The sequence below is a fragment of the Mustela nivalis genome, assembly GCF_964662115.1.
Source record: "Mustela nivalis genome assembly, chromosome: 9".
Lineage (NCBI taxonomy): Eukaryota > Metazoa > Chordata > Mammalia > Carnivora > Mustelidae > Mustela > Mustela nivalis.
Window position 1 is genome coordinate 51,746,059 of NC_139028.1, and position 17,788 is coordinate 51,763,846.

Sequence of the window (17,788 nt, forward strand, 5' to 3'; positions counted from 1 at the left end):
TCTTGTTATACTGTGAGTAACTGACAGTTGTGTAAATTCTGTCTCCAAAGGTAGAGGCTTATGTCTTCCCTTCCACAGTGGAAAAAACTTTGGTCTCCATCTGCAATTTCACCTCTACATTCCTTTAATGTATAAATGTATATTGTTTGACTCACACATGCCCCGTTCCCTCATATGAGGGTAAAATAAAAATTTAACATGTTTTACTTACCTTTTTCTGAAAACTGTCCTTTAACACTAGAGAAGTAAAATAATGAAACTGACATTTATTCACCAGCTTCTTTACTTCCTGGCACAAAATTCAATTGCTAATCAAGAAAACACAAAAAACACTGTTTTGTTTTTTAACTCTGACCACTTACCCATCTCCTCCAAAGGAAAATCACAAAAGAATCAAATGGAAATGCAATGCCGTCACAACGCTTTAACTTTATCTTTAAATTAAAATCAAACCTTTGCTGAGTATCTGTGTACAGGCTGACTTCCACCATGGTCCCTTCTCAAGGTACAGAATGATGAAATGGCACTACCATCTTCATTGGCCAAACAAAGCAAACAGGGAGAGTAATTTGTCCCTTAATCTTGCCATGGGTTACTTAAGCAAAGTGTAAGTCTTCAGATTCAGCCCTCTACTAGGCAACCATTAATACTCTTCAAGAAGCTACATACTCTGCAAGTCATGAGACCTTTTAAAAATTCAATAAAATGGCATATATACATACAAAAAACTTAAAATATGTCCTTTCAATTCTTTGATTCATATACATAGTAGTAACTGCTCAGATTAATTCCCAACTCAAACACCACGTTCTTTCCTCACTTGCTTTTGGCCTTCTCATCACTACTCAGTTCCCTCAAGAGTAAAGACCACGCTGTCCATTTAGCTTTCTCTGAACTCATTTTCCTAGAGTTCTCTACTATCTTTCCTTACTGCTTCCTTCTAACCTAAGTCCTGGATCTGGGGTCTTTGGGTGGAATTCTGAGGGCCTGTGAATGTAAATGGCTACACAAACCCACTTAATTTTCACCATCTTTAACTGAAATTTAGCACTTCCTTCTGTTAAATAAAGGTAGAATACATGAGACTACCTCTGTAGCTGTCACTTTCTCATCACGGAAATCAAATATTTTCCTATATTCTATTAGTTGCAGATCTCAAAAAACTGCTTTATGTCCATCATTACTACCAGACCCCCTCCTAGATCTAGCTACTTAATGTGCTAATACAGAAGCACTGGCTGGCTGGGTCTGAGAAACATAGAACTTTTTATTTCCAGCCTTTGAGTTTGAAGCCCATGCTGGATGTACAAATTAGCACTTCTATTTTATTATTAAAGCACTCTATTAAAACAAATCTTAAAAAATTTGTTTTGAGAAATTTTTATAACATATTTCATAATTTTATTATTTTGTTTGTAACTTTATACATTATATTTTATAAATTTAAAAATGTTGTTCTGGGGGCGCCTGGGTGGCTCAGTGGGTTAAAGCCTCTGCCTCAGCTCAGGTCATGATCCCAGATTCCTGGGATCCAGCCCCGCATCGGGCTCTCTGCTCAGCAGGGAACCTGCTTCCTCCTCTCTCTCTCTGTCTGCCTCTCTGCCTACTTGTGATCTCTGTCTGTTAAATAAATAAAATCTTAAAAAAATAAAATAAAATAAAAAATAAAAAAATAAAATAAAAATGTTGTTCTGAGAAGGCTACCCAAGATTCAATGAGGTGGTCAAGGCACTAAAAAGGCTTAAAGCCTCTATATAAATGAGGGAACCAAAATAAAGGCTTCATCTACTGTTCTCAGTAGCTTCAGAATGCAAAGAATATATCCTCCTTACGGGTCTACCAGAAAGGCTTTCCATTTATTTGGTCCCCTGAAATCTTCCTCAGTCTAAACAGATGATTGACATTTTCATTACATTTCTGCTTGATTATTTATTTAGTATGTGCTGGGGCCAGAAGTGGAAGTCTTCACAGTAATTTCTCTTCAGATAGCATAAATAACTCTTGTATAGTATTTCTGGGGCAGAGACTCTTTTAAGCTCTTTACCTGTATTATTTAATTTAGTCCTCACAAATACTATTTGAGGTAAATACCATTATTAATCCCCATTTCTAAGAAATTAAGGAAACTGAGCAGGGAGCCCTGCAGCACTAGCTCCCAGGACCCTCTGATCATGCCCTGAGGGCAGAGGCTTAACCCACTGAGCCACCCAGAGCCCTTGGAAAAAGGTTTAAAGTAACGTTCAACACCTAAACTTTCCAGAAACTTCAAATCCAAATCCCAAAAACTGACAAACCCCCGAATATCTTTGTCTACAAAAATTCTTTCCCATCTCTTCATTGAAAATTTTGATTATGACACCATTCTATATATATGCTTGTTAGTGAAGTAATGATGTAGAATTTAGTAACTGGGTGTGTAAGATAGCATTTACTCCTAAAACTAGCCCAACTGAGAAAATGAAAAACTGACATCACCCTCCAACAACACTTTATAAAGATTTTAAAAATATATTCAGGTATCACAGGAGGTTCACATTTGGATAACTTTGAGTGAATTGCCAAAACACTTCGCTGACCTTATTCGATATAAACTTAAAACTGAAAATTAACGTCACTTCACTTATTACTGGCAACTTACCTAAACACTAGATGATTACCGAGATCTATTTCAAAGTATTTTTTTAAAAATATCTGATTCCAAAAGCCTTACATTTGCAAAGCCACGAGCCCACCCCTAAAGACATCGTCTTTACCCCTGTTGCTTAAATCTTCTAAGTCATCCCCTTCATTTTGGTAAAAACTTTAAAAATAGTAACCGACTCTTACTACATCAAAGGTGGTTTCCCCCTCCGACTCATAGGACGACCCTCTTCAATTCAGCTCCTCCGGAAGAAAAGCCGACTGTCAGGCATACCCCAACTCCACCCGCGGGACAGGAGCAGACATAAAATCCCACCTTTGGAAGAGTCACCCAAACCCCCTAAGTCGAAGATCTAACTGCTCTTTCCATCCTGAAGAGTCTGTAAGGGTCGAAAAGTGACCCAAACCCTAAATTTCTTAAGAGTCGCTAACTCACGCTGGGTCCTCCTCCCAACTTTCTCAGAAAAACTTCTAACTTGCCTTTTAAACTACTGGAATCTCAGATCCGCACTCTCCCCCAAATCTCCCAAAGGCCCAACCACGCAAAAGGATCTCACAGCGGACCCCTTCAACCCCTCCGCCTACCACGCTCTCTCTAAAACCACTCTCCTTCGCCAAGTTTCTACTTGCTCTCGGCCCCTGCTCAAAATCCCCATAGAGACAAGTTCGATTTTCTCCTCCACGCCCGCGTTTTCCTGAGGGTGACACCTCTCCCTCCCCCCCACAGCAGCCCGCCCGCCCCCACGCCGAGTTTAAAAAGAATTTAAAACTTTCATTCCAGAGTCCCGTCCGCACTGCTCTGGGCTGCACTCACATTCTCGTCTCCAGAGAGGTCCGGATTGCTGTTCTCGTCGCTACTCAGCTTCTGCTTCTTGGCCGCAGGCATGTCTGTTCCCGCCGGCGCTGTCGACACTTCCCTCTCGGACATATTCCTCCGCCTCCCTCCAGGTTCCTGCCGCCTAGGGCGGGGCCTCCGCCACACCGCCGTCAAGCAAGCCCGGCCGGAGCCTGCCGCAAAGTTGCCGCTGCCGCCGCCACCTCCACCGCTCCCCCCACTGTCGCAAACCGCGCCCAGCCGCCGAGGCGGGCGTGCGTGCGACCCCGCCACACTGCTGAAAAAGGGGCGCGCGTGCGCGCCCTCCCGCGCAGCTTCCTGGCTCTTTCCCTTTCCCTGCTCCCGTCTTGCCCTTTTCCCGCCGCCCTCCCGGCAGTTTGCACGGAGAGGTGAGATCTGTTAGCTATCAAGAGCAGTATTTCGCACGTCCCCTTTCCCTGCTGCCCTCTCGATAAAGAAGAGGCGGAACTCAAAGGGATGCCCCCTCACCCCCTTCCTTCTTCCAAAGACGTTTCAGCCGCAATCGGCCCAATCCTTCGATCCCCGACCCGCTGCAAGGACTCGAAAGTCTGTGGAATGGACTAGACCACCGATGTTCCAGGGGATGGGGGAAGATACGAGAAGTCACCTCTTGCTTTAGCGACGTATGCCAAGTGTCCTTAATCTTGAACTCGGAGAACAAAACCCTCACATTAATCATTGGAACTGCTGAAGATCTAGTGTATCGTTGTGAATAGGCGTTCGAAAACTGTAGAGTGCCTCTCACTTGCCTCCCCCATCTAGGAAATGGAAGTTGCCAGTTAAGACGTGCGCATGCGCTGGGGCGTATTCTCGCGCTGGGTCGTCCAGACCCGCCTCCCCGTGCCCCTCCTCTTCGAAATCTTGTTTGCTGAACCAGGTAGTCTTCCACCGGGTTTCCGTAGCCCGGGATGGATTTCTAAGCACGACGGAGTCATAGCGTTTGGACGCGTTCTAAATTCGTGATGGGTATTTAATATGGTGAATATTTATTTCAATCAATGATTATTCTCACCCCGTTGTGCCAATATTGAGTATCATTTAATATAGGAATATCCTGCAGTTAGCATTCTAGACTCCAATGAGTTGCGGCCCAAAGTGCTCGTTTTAACTGTTAAAAACATTGTCACGACACTGAACAATGTCATGGCCTAAAAATCAGTGGTTAGCTCCAACTTTGTATAAGAATGTGAGGCTTAAACAACGGACAGGATTTGGGGACATACCAGATACAATAAAATTTTAGGGAAAGGCAAACAAAACTGTTAGACTTCACCAAAATACTTGTTTCTGTTAACTATATCTGTGCGCTTGACAGGTGTCAAGTAATACTGGCGAACCTTGTAGGTTTGTTAGATGGTTCATAAGTCCCATAGTAAGCAGGAAAAGGAGAACCATGACAAGAAATAAAAGCCAGGCCCTCATCCCCTCTTTGTAGATCTTAGTTATGACTACTTCCTGGGCTTCATTGTCCTCTTATGTAAAAATGAGGAAATTGGAAGCGACCTGACATTTCTCCAACACCTACTTGATAACACATTTTTTCAGTTAGACCTCATCACCCAATGTATAACCTGATAGAGCGCCCCATCCAATAAAATTACGTGTACTTGAATTACTTCTGCATGATGCCTTAAGAGGGAGACTATCAGTTTCACTATCTGCAGATTGCAAGTCACTTTTCTTTTGGAAACCAGGAGAGAACTCAGTTGAGAATGAAAAAAAGGAAGGTAAATCAAAGGAAGGGCAGAATAAGAAGTCTCTGCAATGCAGAGTCAGGAAAAATAAGGAAGTTGAAAAAAATTAAAGTTCAGGTCTTCATAATAATTGCAGTTATTTATTGAACTCTTCTAATGTGCCAGACATTCCTCAGTTGGTGAGAAAGAGATGAGACTGGTACGGAGTCAGACACTGAGAAAGTAACATGTACTTAGTATGATATATTCATGTGCAGAGACAAACTTCTCCTATCAAGAAGATTGTGAAATTTTGCTCTACAATTACAGGATAGTTAACTAAAGCATTTCCAACCTATATTACTCTGTGTGTCTGGGATCTGTGGGAGCTAGAAAATGGGAGTCAAATTCTGGTCATAAAATTAGGACAGTTGTTCAACATCTGAATAAAGGACATACATGGAAAGAAGATTCCTCTAAGCATGCATGTTATCTGTAAAAAAGCAAAAATGTTTTTAAAGAATTTTATTAAAACTTGAAGGAATATTTAAATTTTTTTTCTAATGAGACAGGAATAAATGGAAATTAGTTAATGCTTGTTATTACCAATGTTAAGAAATTATTGACACTTGTTAAAATAGTAAGTAACTTTATTTAGGACTATAGTAATAGGTATCGAGACCATTACCGAAAAAACCAAACAAACAAACAAACAAAAAAAACCCCCAAAACAAAGAAACAAAAAAAGACTATTGTCAATAGGAAAGAGATAGGGCTCAACTCCAAAATGCAGCAAGGACAAGTGGCGATTTATAATTAAGGAGCAGAGATGGGGGTGAAGGAGCTTACGGACGCACCACCCACAATATGCTTTTTGGGTTATATTGGTTATTTTGAGCTGAAGTCACTTGAACAAAAGGCTTTCTCTGAACTCCTCTTAACTGCCTAAAGAGAGATCATCCAAAAAGAGTGCAACTGTCATAAATCCCCTCTCCAGGAGTTTCATCAATCAGAGAAGATTGACTCTTACCACAGAAGAAGAGACTAGAAGTCACACCACATCCAGACACACTTTGTTATGAACCGTCGGATCTCCCATTGATTGTAAGGGCCTATTCATCTTCCAAAAAAATCATTTACTCTCCCCTGTGTGACATACATCTCCCATCCCCTTCCCCTACTGAGATGGTATAAGCTCAAATCTCAGTTTTGGGTATTCACTTTTTGTTCCCTGTGGTGACCCTGTGCATGTTATATGAAAAATTAATAAATTTGTATACCTTTTCTACTATATTTGATGCACTCAAATATAGTAGAAACCTGGGAGGGTAGAGGGAAAGGCTTTCCTCCCCTGTGGGAAGGAAGAGGGTGGATGAAAACTTAGGAGAAAGACACATTCAGGGTAGGAGGATTCCTTTTTTTTTTTTTTTTTAAGATTTTTTTATTTATTTATTTATTTGACAGAGAGAGATCACAAGTGGGCAGAGAGGCAGGCAGAGAGAGAGGAAGGGAAGCAGGCTCTCCGCTGAGCAGAGAGCCCGATGCGGGACTCGATCCCAGGACCCTGAGATCATGACCTGAGCCGAAGGCAGCGGCTTAACCCACTGAGCCACCCAGGCACCCCTTTTATAACATTTTTGATGAACGTGCCATGGTAATAAAAATGTTAACAATGAGGGAATCTGAGTAAGGGGTATACAGGAAGTCTCTGTGCTATCTTTGCAACTTTTCTATAAAATTATCCTCCACATGCCAAAAATCCCGTTTTTTCTTTCAAATTTTTGTTTAAATTCTAATTAGTTAACATATAGTGTAATTTGGCTGCAGGAGCAGAATTTATAAATAACACCCAGGGCTCATCACAAATGCCTTCCTTAATACCCATCACCCATTTAGCTCATCCCCCACCCAACACCCTCCATCAAGCCAGTTTGTTCTCTATAATTAAGAGTCTCCTACAGTTTGCTTCTCTCTCTCTTTTTTCAAAAACTCTATTTAAAAAAAAAAATCTATCTCATTAGACTATGGAAAATGCTAGTCAGAAATACCCTTAGTCTTCAAATAAAGGGTTCATTTTTGGGGAAAAACTTTCAAAGATCATTTATTTATAAAGAAACTTAACAGCTTCCCTTCGTATTGTCTTCTAGTAGCATGCAAGCTTCAAATCAGGAAATGAGTTTCAAAAGCTAAATTAAATCCTTCCCATTTCAGTTGAAGTCTATTTCTCATTCATTCAACATTTTTTCTGTCTCTTCTGCTTCATAAATAGCAGCTGTTCATCATCACTCAGGCAACGTGTAATCATACGCTTGCAGATCCAGTTTTCTATGAACCGAACATCATAGGGCTTCTTTGAACACTTTAAAATCAATCAGGAGGAATTTACTGAATGCCATTTATGTGCAAAACATTATGATAATTGGGTGTGGGGGTGGGGATTAAAAAGGGAAAAATAAGACACAGTCCCTGCCTTCAAAAAGCCTAATATTCTTCCAGCATTAAAAAATGTCTCATGCAGACTTTCTGCCTGCATTTTTTTTTTAAGATTTTTATTTATTTATCGGGGGGGGGGGGAGAAATCGAGCACAGGCAGACAGAGTGGAAGGCAGAGGCAGAGGGAGAAGCAGGCTCCCTGCTGAGCAAGGAGCCCAATGTGGGACTCAATCCCAGGACGCTGGGATTATGACCTGAGCCGAAGGCAGCTGCTTAACCAACTGAGCCACCCAGGCGTCCCTCTGCCTGCATTTTGAGACTAGCTCTTCCCAAGAAGGTGCTGGGGCTGGAGGAAAGCCATCAGTCATGGATTCTTGTCAGCCCTGACATTCTAATCCTTGGGACCTTGCCTGGCTCAGTGTAATCCTGTCCCCAGAATGCGTCTTCTAAAGCTCTCCAGCTGAGGGACGGTTGTCCACCCACCCCCCCTTCTTGGGCGTGTTAATAACCTCAGCATACGCAGGCTCAACAGCACATTTCATGGCTCTCTTTCCAGATCCAGGAGGTAGATGGGGTTTTGCTACCTCATCCCAGTTTTGCAGGTGAATGAAGGAAGTCAGGAAGATGGAATGAGGAGTGTAGAGCATGTCCCCGGTGTGAGTTATTCCTATCAACTTCTCATCAGTACATTACCTGGCATTCTTCTCTCCAAATGTCCCAAATGTGATCTTAGTATCTTTGCCTCAATTAAAACCTCTGAAGGGAAATGCCAGTTATTAATGACAGCTGTTGAGTCCCTTCATTTCCTGATTTGGATAAGCTGCCCCTTGCCTCAGTTGGCTACCTGAAACCAAATGGAGCTGCCTGGTTTTATTAATGTCATTTTTTCCTCCTCACACTCCCTTTTTGATTTTCCTAATGTTTTCTTTCCTTCAGTCTGATTCATCCTCTATTTTGGTAGCTATAGATCTGTAAAATATTTCCCTTTTCATCTGTTAGTAATACTGACCAACTCCAATATAAGCCAAAACATTCTCTGATTTCCCTGTACTTCCCCAAGATTTTAGATTAATAGTTGAAAGATTGTGTTCCTACACCACTGAAGAAAAACAGGTCAACCCCTCGGAAGTGAACTTATGCTCTAAAATTTAGGTGATTTGTATGTAAATTATAACCTACCCAATATCTAGGTGCTTTGGGGGAAGGCTTAAACCTTAAAAGCAGAGGTTGAGAAATTACAGCTTGTAGAGGCTGCTTTTAGGCAACCAACGTGAGCAATGGAAACCCAAGTATGGTAAAAGGGCCCATACTGACCACCAGGCCATTGGGCAAATCACCTCAAAATAACCATAAGCCCTAGCTGACCAATGGGTTACTTACACCTGGGCACAGATACAAAAAAAGGAAAATTCATAGATTCCCATACCTCCTCACCTTGCTCCCTTCACTAAGCTCCCCACCACCTGGTCAACAGTCTCTCCTCTGCTGCTTGGCCAGTGTTTCCTTGCGGTATATTCAATAAACTTCTGTTTCCTTCATACTGGTCAATTCTTTCACCCCCTGAGCTGCTGGCCTCCACCTGATCAGGTCACCCCACATCTGGTGGACTCTGCATTTGGTGGGGAGCCCTTGTCGGCCGCCGCACTCCCTGGATTCTCCAGAAATTTCTCAGGACTTTCCCTTTGTGGACCAATTCTAGTACTTTTCGGGAAATTGACAACCTCTGGCGGAGGCTGTCAGCGAGGGTCTGAAGCCCCAGGGGGAACCAGCGAGACTGACCTTGCCGGAAATGGTGAGGGATTTCCCCTTCTGTCCTTTGGAGGGATCCTTCCCTCCTTCTCCTTTGCCGCCCTTCAGCAGTCTAATACTGCTTATGGGTCAAATGTTTGACGGCCACCTATTTTTGTAAATAAAAGTCTAATGGAACACAGCCATGTCGGTTACGTATTATTTATGGCTTCTTTTTTGCCACAACAGCCGAACTGACAGAAGCTATATGGTCCTCGAAGCCTGAAACATTTGATACCTGGTCTTTCACTGAGGAAGTCTGCTGACATCTGACTTAGGCAGAGGTCAGAGTTTTCTACTTCTGAATAGAAAGTGGAGAGGTGGCCATCTTTAAATCTCTGTGACATCTCTAGAGGCGCTATGACATGAATGCCCCGCAGCCCATGACAGAATGATCACAGTCCTTAGAGATTTGTTGGGAGCAGGGGTGAATCCATCTCCCACTGACCTGCTGCTTGATTTGAGGCAGTTGTTTCTAGCTTCCCAGGATTTGCGTCTTGGAGAAAGGCACCAAATGCTTAGAGTAGAAAAGGATTATCTGACACAGGCATTAAATTAGGATAATTCACCCTCAGACTAGTTCTCTAATCTCTGGCTCCTTGCACCATCTTCACTGGTTGGTCTTCTAGTTAAATGTGGAGCGGTATCTCTAGCACCTGCATTTCAGGAATGCTCTCTGAAGGGGGCAGTAAAGCCCATTAGTGAGCAAAGCGGAACCACTGGAGAGCTAGGAGTGTTCACTGAAAAGGGCAGGAGGAGAGTACAGATGGAAGCAGCCGCCCAAGAGGCAGGTTGTCAGCTCAGTCCCCCCAACCACGGGACCCGTGGGGCCCGGGGCGGAAACTGAACATTTCCAATACTTGGTTACTTCATCTCTGAAATAAGGTAATAGTACTACCTAATTCATAATATATTTAATGTCCCTAGTACTGTACCTGGCATAATACATGGGGTCCTTTAATATTATTTATGTAATGATTTAAAAAGCATATTGAGAAAAAAACCCACAGGAAAGTGCCTTAAAAAAAAAAAGCATTTAACAACCCTGTATAGACTTTGGCCCTAATCCCGTTAAAAATATGTACATACCCATATAGACAGTGGAAAAGATACATGAAGATACTCAGAAGCCATTTTAGGGGAATGGGGTTATGAGTCATTGATAGATTTTCTTGTACCTTCCTGCCATTTTGCAATTTTCTGCACAGAGCATAGGTTTTATTATCAGAAAAGAAAAACCGAAAGGATAATCATGACTGAGATTTTCCCAGAACTTCCCAGAGGACAGGATAGTGAGCCTGTGGAAGCACCTCCAGGCCAGAACCACCGGACAAATCACCATCTTCGGTTGTGTTCTGCGGTGCAGGGACTGGGACAACTTGGCACAACATGCTGTGATCTCCCAGAGCAAGGGGCTCAATCTTCTTGCTTAGTTTCTTCATAGTTCTCACTGTAGGAAATACATGGCCCTCCCAAGGCAGGCACAGTTCTGCTGTGGCTCTCTGGGGCCTGGGTCTCTGAGACCAGACCCATCTTCTTGCCTTGCAAGACAGACACGGTGACAGGTTTGTTTTCTGGCTTCTCTCCAGGACTCAGGGGGCAAGGAGACCCACCTGGTCCTTCTTGCAGGGGGCTAATGAGGTTCTAGAAGCATTTCTGACCCCTCATTAAGCCCCTTCCCCAGGAATATGACAAGTGAAAGAACCAGGGGAGGAAAAGAAAAAGGAACTTGGGTGCTTTTCATGAGGGAATGCAGCAAGCCCAAGGGAAGTGTCGTTGCTGGCATGTGGCAGGCAGGGTAGCCTTTCATGGCTTTGTCCTTCTTGATCCCATGGAACCTGCTCCCTGGGCCACTGTACTGGCACAGGAAAGGCATCTCTGGGGGCAGCCCAGAGCCCAGTGTCAGGGCCTTCTTAGCCTGAGGCTGAGCTCTAGCAGTCCCTCTTTGGCTTTGAGGATATGGGGAGAACAGGACACATCAACTTCCCAAGGTGAACTGGGCATGTCTGGGTCCCCACCTGTATTTACCACTATGGTGACCTATACTAGGAAGTCTCTGCCCTGTGCCTCTCTTCACTGGACTACTCAGATCATGGATGCATTTTGTTCTCTCCTGGCTGATCATTTTTATTCCCCCAAACAAAATAACTTTATTGTTTTTCTAGTTGTTTTTTTTTTTTTTTTTTAAATGATGCTACGAGAAGCCTGGGTGGCTCAGTTGGTTAAGCGTCTGACTCTTGATCTCAGTTCTGGCCTTCATTTCAGGGTCGTGAGTTCAAACCCTGTATTGGTCTCCATGCTGGGTGTGGAGCCTACTTTAAAAAATAATAACAAAGTACATTTTATAAAATGATGTTTAAAACATCCAACTATTGATGAAAATGTGAAAAAGGCAAGTCACAGAACAATAAGGAGAGTGGGGTTGCATTTAAAAAAATAAGAAAAAATAATGAATTTGATTACATATGCTTAGAAGAAAATCTTAAAGAATGCATGTCAAATATTAACAGTAGTTATACCTGAAAAATAGGGCCGGTGGGGAAAGAGAGTTTCATTTTTGTCTTTATATGCTTCTCTGTTGTTTGAATTTCTTATAATAAGCCTGTTTTACTTTGTAATTTAAGTACGTATATAATTAAAAATGAAAAATAAACATTGTCTAACCTCCCCACCAAATGTCTCATGCATTTAATAGACATTTACTGATTACTCACTACGTGTCAGTCACTATTCTCAGTGTGGGGAATACCTGATAATAAGCAAAACCAGACACTTTTCTACTGTCACAGAGTTTACTGTCTAGTGGGGGAAAACAAACATTAACCAAATAATCACACAGATAAATGTAAAATTACAGCTGTGATAAATACTATGAAGGGAAAGTATAAGGTCAGGACTGCTGCTAGCCCATATCATGTTCGTGTGCTATTTTTTTTTTTTAAGATTTTATTTATTTATATGACAGAGAGAGATCACAAGCAGGCAGAGCAGCAGGCAGAGAGAGAGAGAGGAGGAAGCAGGCTCCCCACCGAGCAGAGAGCCCAACGCGGGACTCGATCCCAGGACCCCGAGATCATGACCCGAGCCAAAGGCAGCGGCTTAACCCACTGAGCCACGCAGGCGCCCCTCGTGTGCTATTTTTTAAAAGGTGTCTCCTTGGACAAAAACAACCCAGAGTAGGCAGAGCTTAGCAAGCAGACTATGCCTCTGATGGATTAGAAAAAGTCACCCCTTCTAGACTGACACAGCCCTGCTCCATATGCAAGGCTTTGTGAGTGGAGTGAAAATTGGATTTCATCTACTAGCATTTCAGCTGGGAAAACTTATTTAGATGAACATCCTGCACAATTGTACCCAGCAGCCCTACAAAAGTTTCCAGGGACACCTATAATGAAATGAGATTTCAGAGGATTTCTTTGAGGAACACACAGAAGAATGAGAGCTGAAAGAAGAATGGGAGCTAACCAGGTGAAAGGGAAGAAAGAGAAACATTCTTAGAGAGTGGTATCATGTACAAAGGCCCTGGGGCGGGATAGGAATATATGCCTTTGGGGAACTAAGAGGTAATTGCTGGTGAAGGACTGAAAAAGTGACAGGAGCAGTGGTTACAGTTTAGTCTAGAAAAGTAGGTGGGAGATCAGATCCACAAGGGCCTTGTCGAGATCTTAAGATTGATAGGCAAAAAAACTTCTGCTGATAAGACATATACAGAAGGGATTAAAATAGCAATACTTTATTTTAATTTCCTATTGGTACTTCATTTATATACAATGAAATGCACTGATCTTAAGTATACAGTTTGGACACCTGGGTGGCTCAGGCATTAAGCATCTGCCTTTGGCTCAGGTCATTATCCCAGGGTCCTGGGATTGAGCCCCACATTGGGCTTGAGCCCGTTGGGCTCCCTCTTCCGTGGGAAGCCTGCTTTTCCCTCTCCCACTCCACCTGCTTGTGTTGCCTCTCTCGCTATGTCTCTGTCAAATTAAAAAAAAAAAAAAGGTTTTTAAGTATACAGTTTGATGAGGTTTTGTTTTATTTTTTTTTAAATAGGCTCCAAAACAGGATTGAACTCAAAACCTTGAGTTCAGGGTGCCTGGGTGGCTCAGTGGGTTAAGCCACTGCCTTCAGCTCAGGTCATAATCTCAGGGTCCTGGGATCAAGTCCTGCATCGGGCTCTCTGCTCAGCAGGGAGCCTGCTTCCCTCTCTCTCTCTCTGCCTGCCTCTCTGTCTACTTGTGATCTCTCTCTGTAAAATAAATAAATAAAATCTTAAAAAAAAAACCAAAACAAACAAACAAATAAACAAACAAAAAAAACCTTGAGTTCAAGACCTGAGCCAAGATCAAGAGTCAGACGCTTAGCCCACAGAGCCACCCAGGCACCCCCAGGTTTATGAGTTTGACATAGGCATAAACTCCTGTAATCTGTTTCCAATTAAGACATAGAACTCCATGTGTGTTTCTAACAAACTCAATGTGATGACTGTGCTGTGGATCCAGGGTGCATACTTTGAGAACTACTGGTCTAGACAATAAAATAAAAAATGTGTCATAAATAGTTTCTAGAAGTTTATTCATTCAGTAGACATTTCCTTTAATTACCTGCTCTTTCTAGGTGCTGGGGATTCAAAAAGAATTAAAACCCTCCACCTCTTCTCTAGTAACTTATAGTCTGGTAGGGGGTACCTAGGTAAGCCAACTGGGTATTTCTAGTTGTCTGAGAAAGTCTGCTCCCTAAATAATAAACAAAATATTTTAAAAGAGAAAACATTCTTGGTTTCCAAAGTAGATAAACCACTAAGTAGAAAACAAGACTGTATAATGGATCCTATCCTAGGCATAGGTTTCCTCACTGCCACACTGAATGAACAGATGATCAGTAAGATCTACTTTATTGGGTGTTTTCCATGTGTCCAGTACTATGCAAAGTACTTTCCATGTAGCTTGACATTGAATCTTCTCAATAACTCTATGAAGCTAGAACTGTCTTATCTATATTTTATGGGTAAGGCAACTATATAGTCCAGAGAGGTTAAGGGACTAGACAAAGGCCACTCAATGAGTAGGTGAAGGAATCAGAATTTAAACTCAGATCTGGTTGACCCAAGTGCTGGTTCACTTGCAGCCTTCTAGCAGAAAGCAACCTTCATAAATCATTTTAGTGCTAAAAAAATTAACAAGTCCTATAGTAGAAATAGTCAATACAGAACACAGTACTATGATAGGACAGCTAGGGCAGGAAATAATTTTAACTGGGTGGAAATACAAGAAGTCTTCATGAAAAGGTGAGAATTAGCTTGGAAAATAAATTTTTCTCAATGTTTCCCAAATGAAGTCTGAGAGGCAGAGATAATCTAGTGGAAGCAAATGCTGTATTCTGAACATCAGAAAAGCACACTGTTGTGGACAAAGGAGAGAGTACTGGGATCTGCTCTAGTCTGCATGAAATTTCCCTAGTGATTATACAGTGCTTCTGCTTACTAAGTACTAACTTACCTTTGTCACTGCAACTTTCTGGTTTCCTTGCTAACAGGAAGAAAGGGCCTGAAAGAGCAGACATTTGAATTTTAGTCACTGCAGAGGAATATTCCATGGCATTACTTTGATTCTTGGGTACACGGTTTGTAAATAGGTATCTTGTTCATTTGGAAGGGGCCGGATCGTGAAAAGCGTTATTATGCCACTGGTCTGGAAGTGGTGGCCAAAGAGTTTTCTCTGTGGCAGACACCAGGGAGTAAGGTTGGAGGCAGAGAGGTGAGCACCAAGGCGATTGCAACGCTACAGACCTGGAATTGGGCAGTGCCAATGAAGATGGATGGAAAGTAAGGGGTTGTTTCCAGATGCATTTAAGAAATATAACCAGGGTGCCTGGATGGTTCTGTCAGTTGAGTGTCTGACTCTTGATTTCAGCTCAGGTCATGTTCTCAGGGCCGTGTGATCTAGCCCCACATTGGACTCCTCACTCAGCATGGAGCCTGCTTGTTCCTCTCCCTTGGCCCCTCCAACTCCCACCTCTTGCCACCCCTGCACTCATGTGCTCTGGCTTTCAAATAAATAAATAAATAAATAAATAAAACATTTTTTAAAATAAGATTTTAAGACGATTTTTTAAAAAGATTTTATTTATTTATTTGACAGAGAGAGATCACAAGTAGACAGAGAGGCAGGCAGAGAGAGAGAGAGAGGAGGAAGCAGGCTCCCTGCTGAGCAAAGAGCCCGACGCGGGACTCGATCCCAGGACCCTGAGATCATGACCTGAGCTGAAGGCAGCAGCTTAACCCACTGAGCCACCCAGGCGCCCCTTAAGACGATTTTTAAAAGTCTCTTAAAAAAAGATTTTATTCATTTATTTGACAAGAGAGAAAGAGAAAAAAAGCACAAGCAGGGGGAGAGGGAGAAGTAGACTTCTTGCTGAGCCAGGAGACTGATGTGGGACTCAATCCCAGAACCCTGGGGCCATGACCTAAGCCGAAGACAAATCCTTAGCCGACTGGGCCACCCAGGTGCCCCTAAATAAATAAAATCTTAAAAAAAAAAAGAGGAAATATAACCAACAGACTCAGTAATTCATGGAATGTAAGGGTGAAGAGAGAGGCATAGCATGACTCAGGTTTAGAGTCTGGCTGACTTCCTGGTTGGTGCTATCTCTAAATAAGATAGGGAACTTAGGAGGGGAAGCAGGTGGAATTTTTAGCTTTAAGCATTGAGCAGATAGACATGTAATTTTATTTCTCCCCAAATCTAAATATAGTCTCCAAGGGCAAATGCAAATGACAATGGTCTATTATTAGTGTAAGGGAAGAGTTAGTTAAAAAAATGGAGATAATTCTAATGTCTTGTTCTTTCAAAAGAGTCTTGTGTGAGCATTAAATAAGGCAGTATGTGTGGAAGAGCTTGAAACATTATTGCATGGAAAATTGCAAAATGGGGGCGCCTGGGTGGCTCAGTGGGTTAAGCCGCTGCCTTCGGCTCAGGTCATAATCTCAGGGTCCTGGGATCGAGTCCCGCATTGGACCTCTCTGCTCAGCGGGGATCCTGCTTCCCTCTCTCTCTCTTTCTCTGGCTGCCTCTCTGTCTACTTGTGATTTCTCTCTGTCAAAATAATAAATAAAATCTTTAAAATAAAAAAGAAAGAAAATTGCAAAATGATATATTATTTTTGATTCGTGAAATAAAAGATTGTCCTTGCTTTAAAAACCAGCCTTGACTTTAAAAATAGCATAATTTTATATGCAATTTCCCCCTTATATGATTTTGAAAAAAAAAAAAAGTATGAAGTGTGAAGAAAAAGATAATTGTGATTATAAATGACTGTCTTCTGAGACTCTCAGTGCCCTTTTCGAATGTAAATCAAAACCATCAATGTCACAGGCGCCTGGACTCCATGGGTTAAGTAGGTGTCTTCCGCAGGGGTCATGATCCCTGGGTCCTGGGATGGAGCCCCACATCAGGCTCCCTGCTCAGTGGGCTTCTGCTTCTCTCTCTGCCTCTGCCCCTCCCCCTGCTCCTGCTCTCTTTAAAATAAATAAATAAAATCTTAAAAACAAAAAGCAAAACAAAACAGAAAAACAGTGATGTCCCTACTTGAAAACACTAAGACAAAAAGAATCAAGAAAGTGGAACTAATCATCAATATTCATCAAAGGCTTGCTATATACAAGACACACTGCAGGATATGTTTCATTTAATCTTCACAACATCCTTGCTCCTCTATGTTACAGATGAGGAAGATGGGATGGAGAAATGAAATTACTAGCTCTGCACAGAGGTGGCGAGTGGTGGAGTTAGGTGAGAACTCACACAGCCTAGCTGTATGTACTGAGCTCTTCGACCCTGTGCCATATGGCTTCCTACTGTGTTATCAACATGTTTATCCCTGGGGGGGATGGACCTGAGTAATATTCTTTATTTCTCTCTTTCTGCTTCTCTGTATTTTTGGTAGTAAGCATACATTACATTGAGGTTGTGAGAAAAGGGTTATTCTAATTTAGAAAGCAATCAGATAAATGAAATTTATTTTAAGTAGCCCAATTCTCATTCAGTTCCTGAAAAGAACACCTCTCTATCTAATTCTGATTTGAATCATTAGGTACACTGCTGTTCAAAGACTGAGTTTTGTCTGGTGTGTGGTTCATGGTGTGTGCTTAATTCTCTGAAAAATAGACGACAGTTATGGCTGGGTTAATTAACTGTCATTATCTTAGAGTCTGGACTATTACAGATAAATTTTATGTGCAATTCTGAAATAAAACTTGAGCTGTCAAAGCCAGAGAAAAAGGATTGTGGGGTTTTTTTGTTTTGTTTTTGTTTTTAACATTTGTAACCTTTAAATTGTCTGAAAAATTGTTAATCAAGCTTAAGAAATTTTCTATTATCTACAAGTTAAAGTCAGCCCCACA

At 42.1% G+C, this 17,788-nt stretch overlaps 1 protein-coding gene across 2 annotated transcripts in view; it reads right to left on the reverse strand.

Annotated features, from left to right (window-relative positions):
* EED (embryonic ectoderm development) overlaps nt 1-4,272 on the reverse strand; it is a 30,215-nt gene extending 25,943 nt beyond the window's left edge. The window contains exon 1 of one of the 2 annotated variants that reach the window (XM_082749085.1): nt 3,455-4,272. In XM_082749085.1, the coding sequence (XP_082605211.1) occupies nt 3,455-3,568 (114 nt within the window). In that variant the 5' untranslated portion in view covers nt 3,569-4,272. The remainder of the gene's footprint in view (nt 1-3,454) is intronic. The other variant, XM_082749084.1, reaches the window with a different exon arrangement.
* Nucleotides 4,273-17,788: the final 13,516 nt, after the last annotated feature.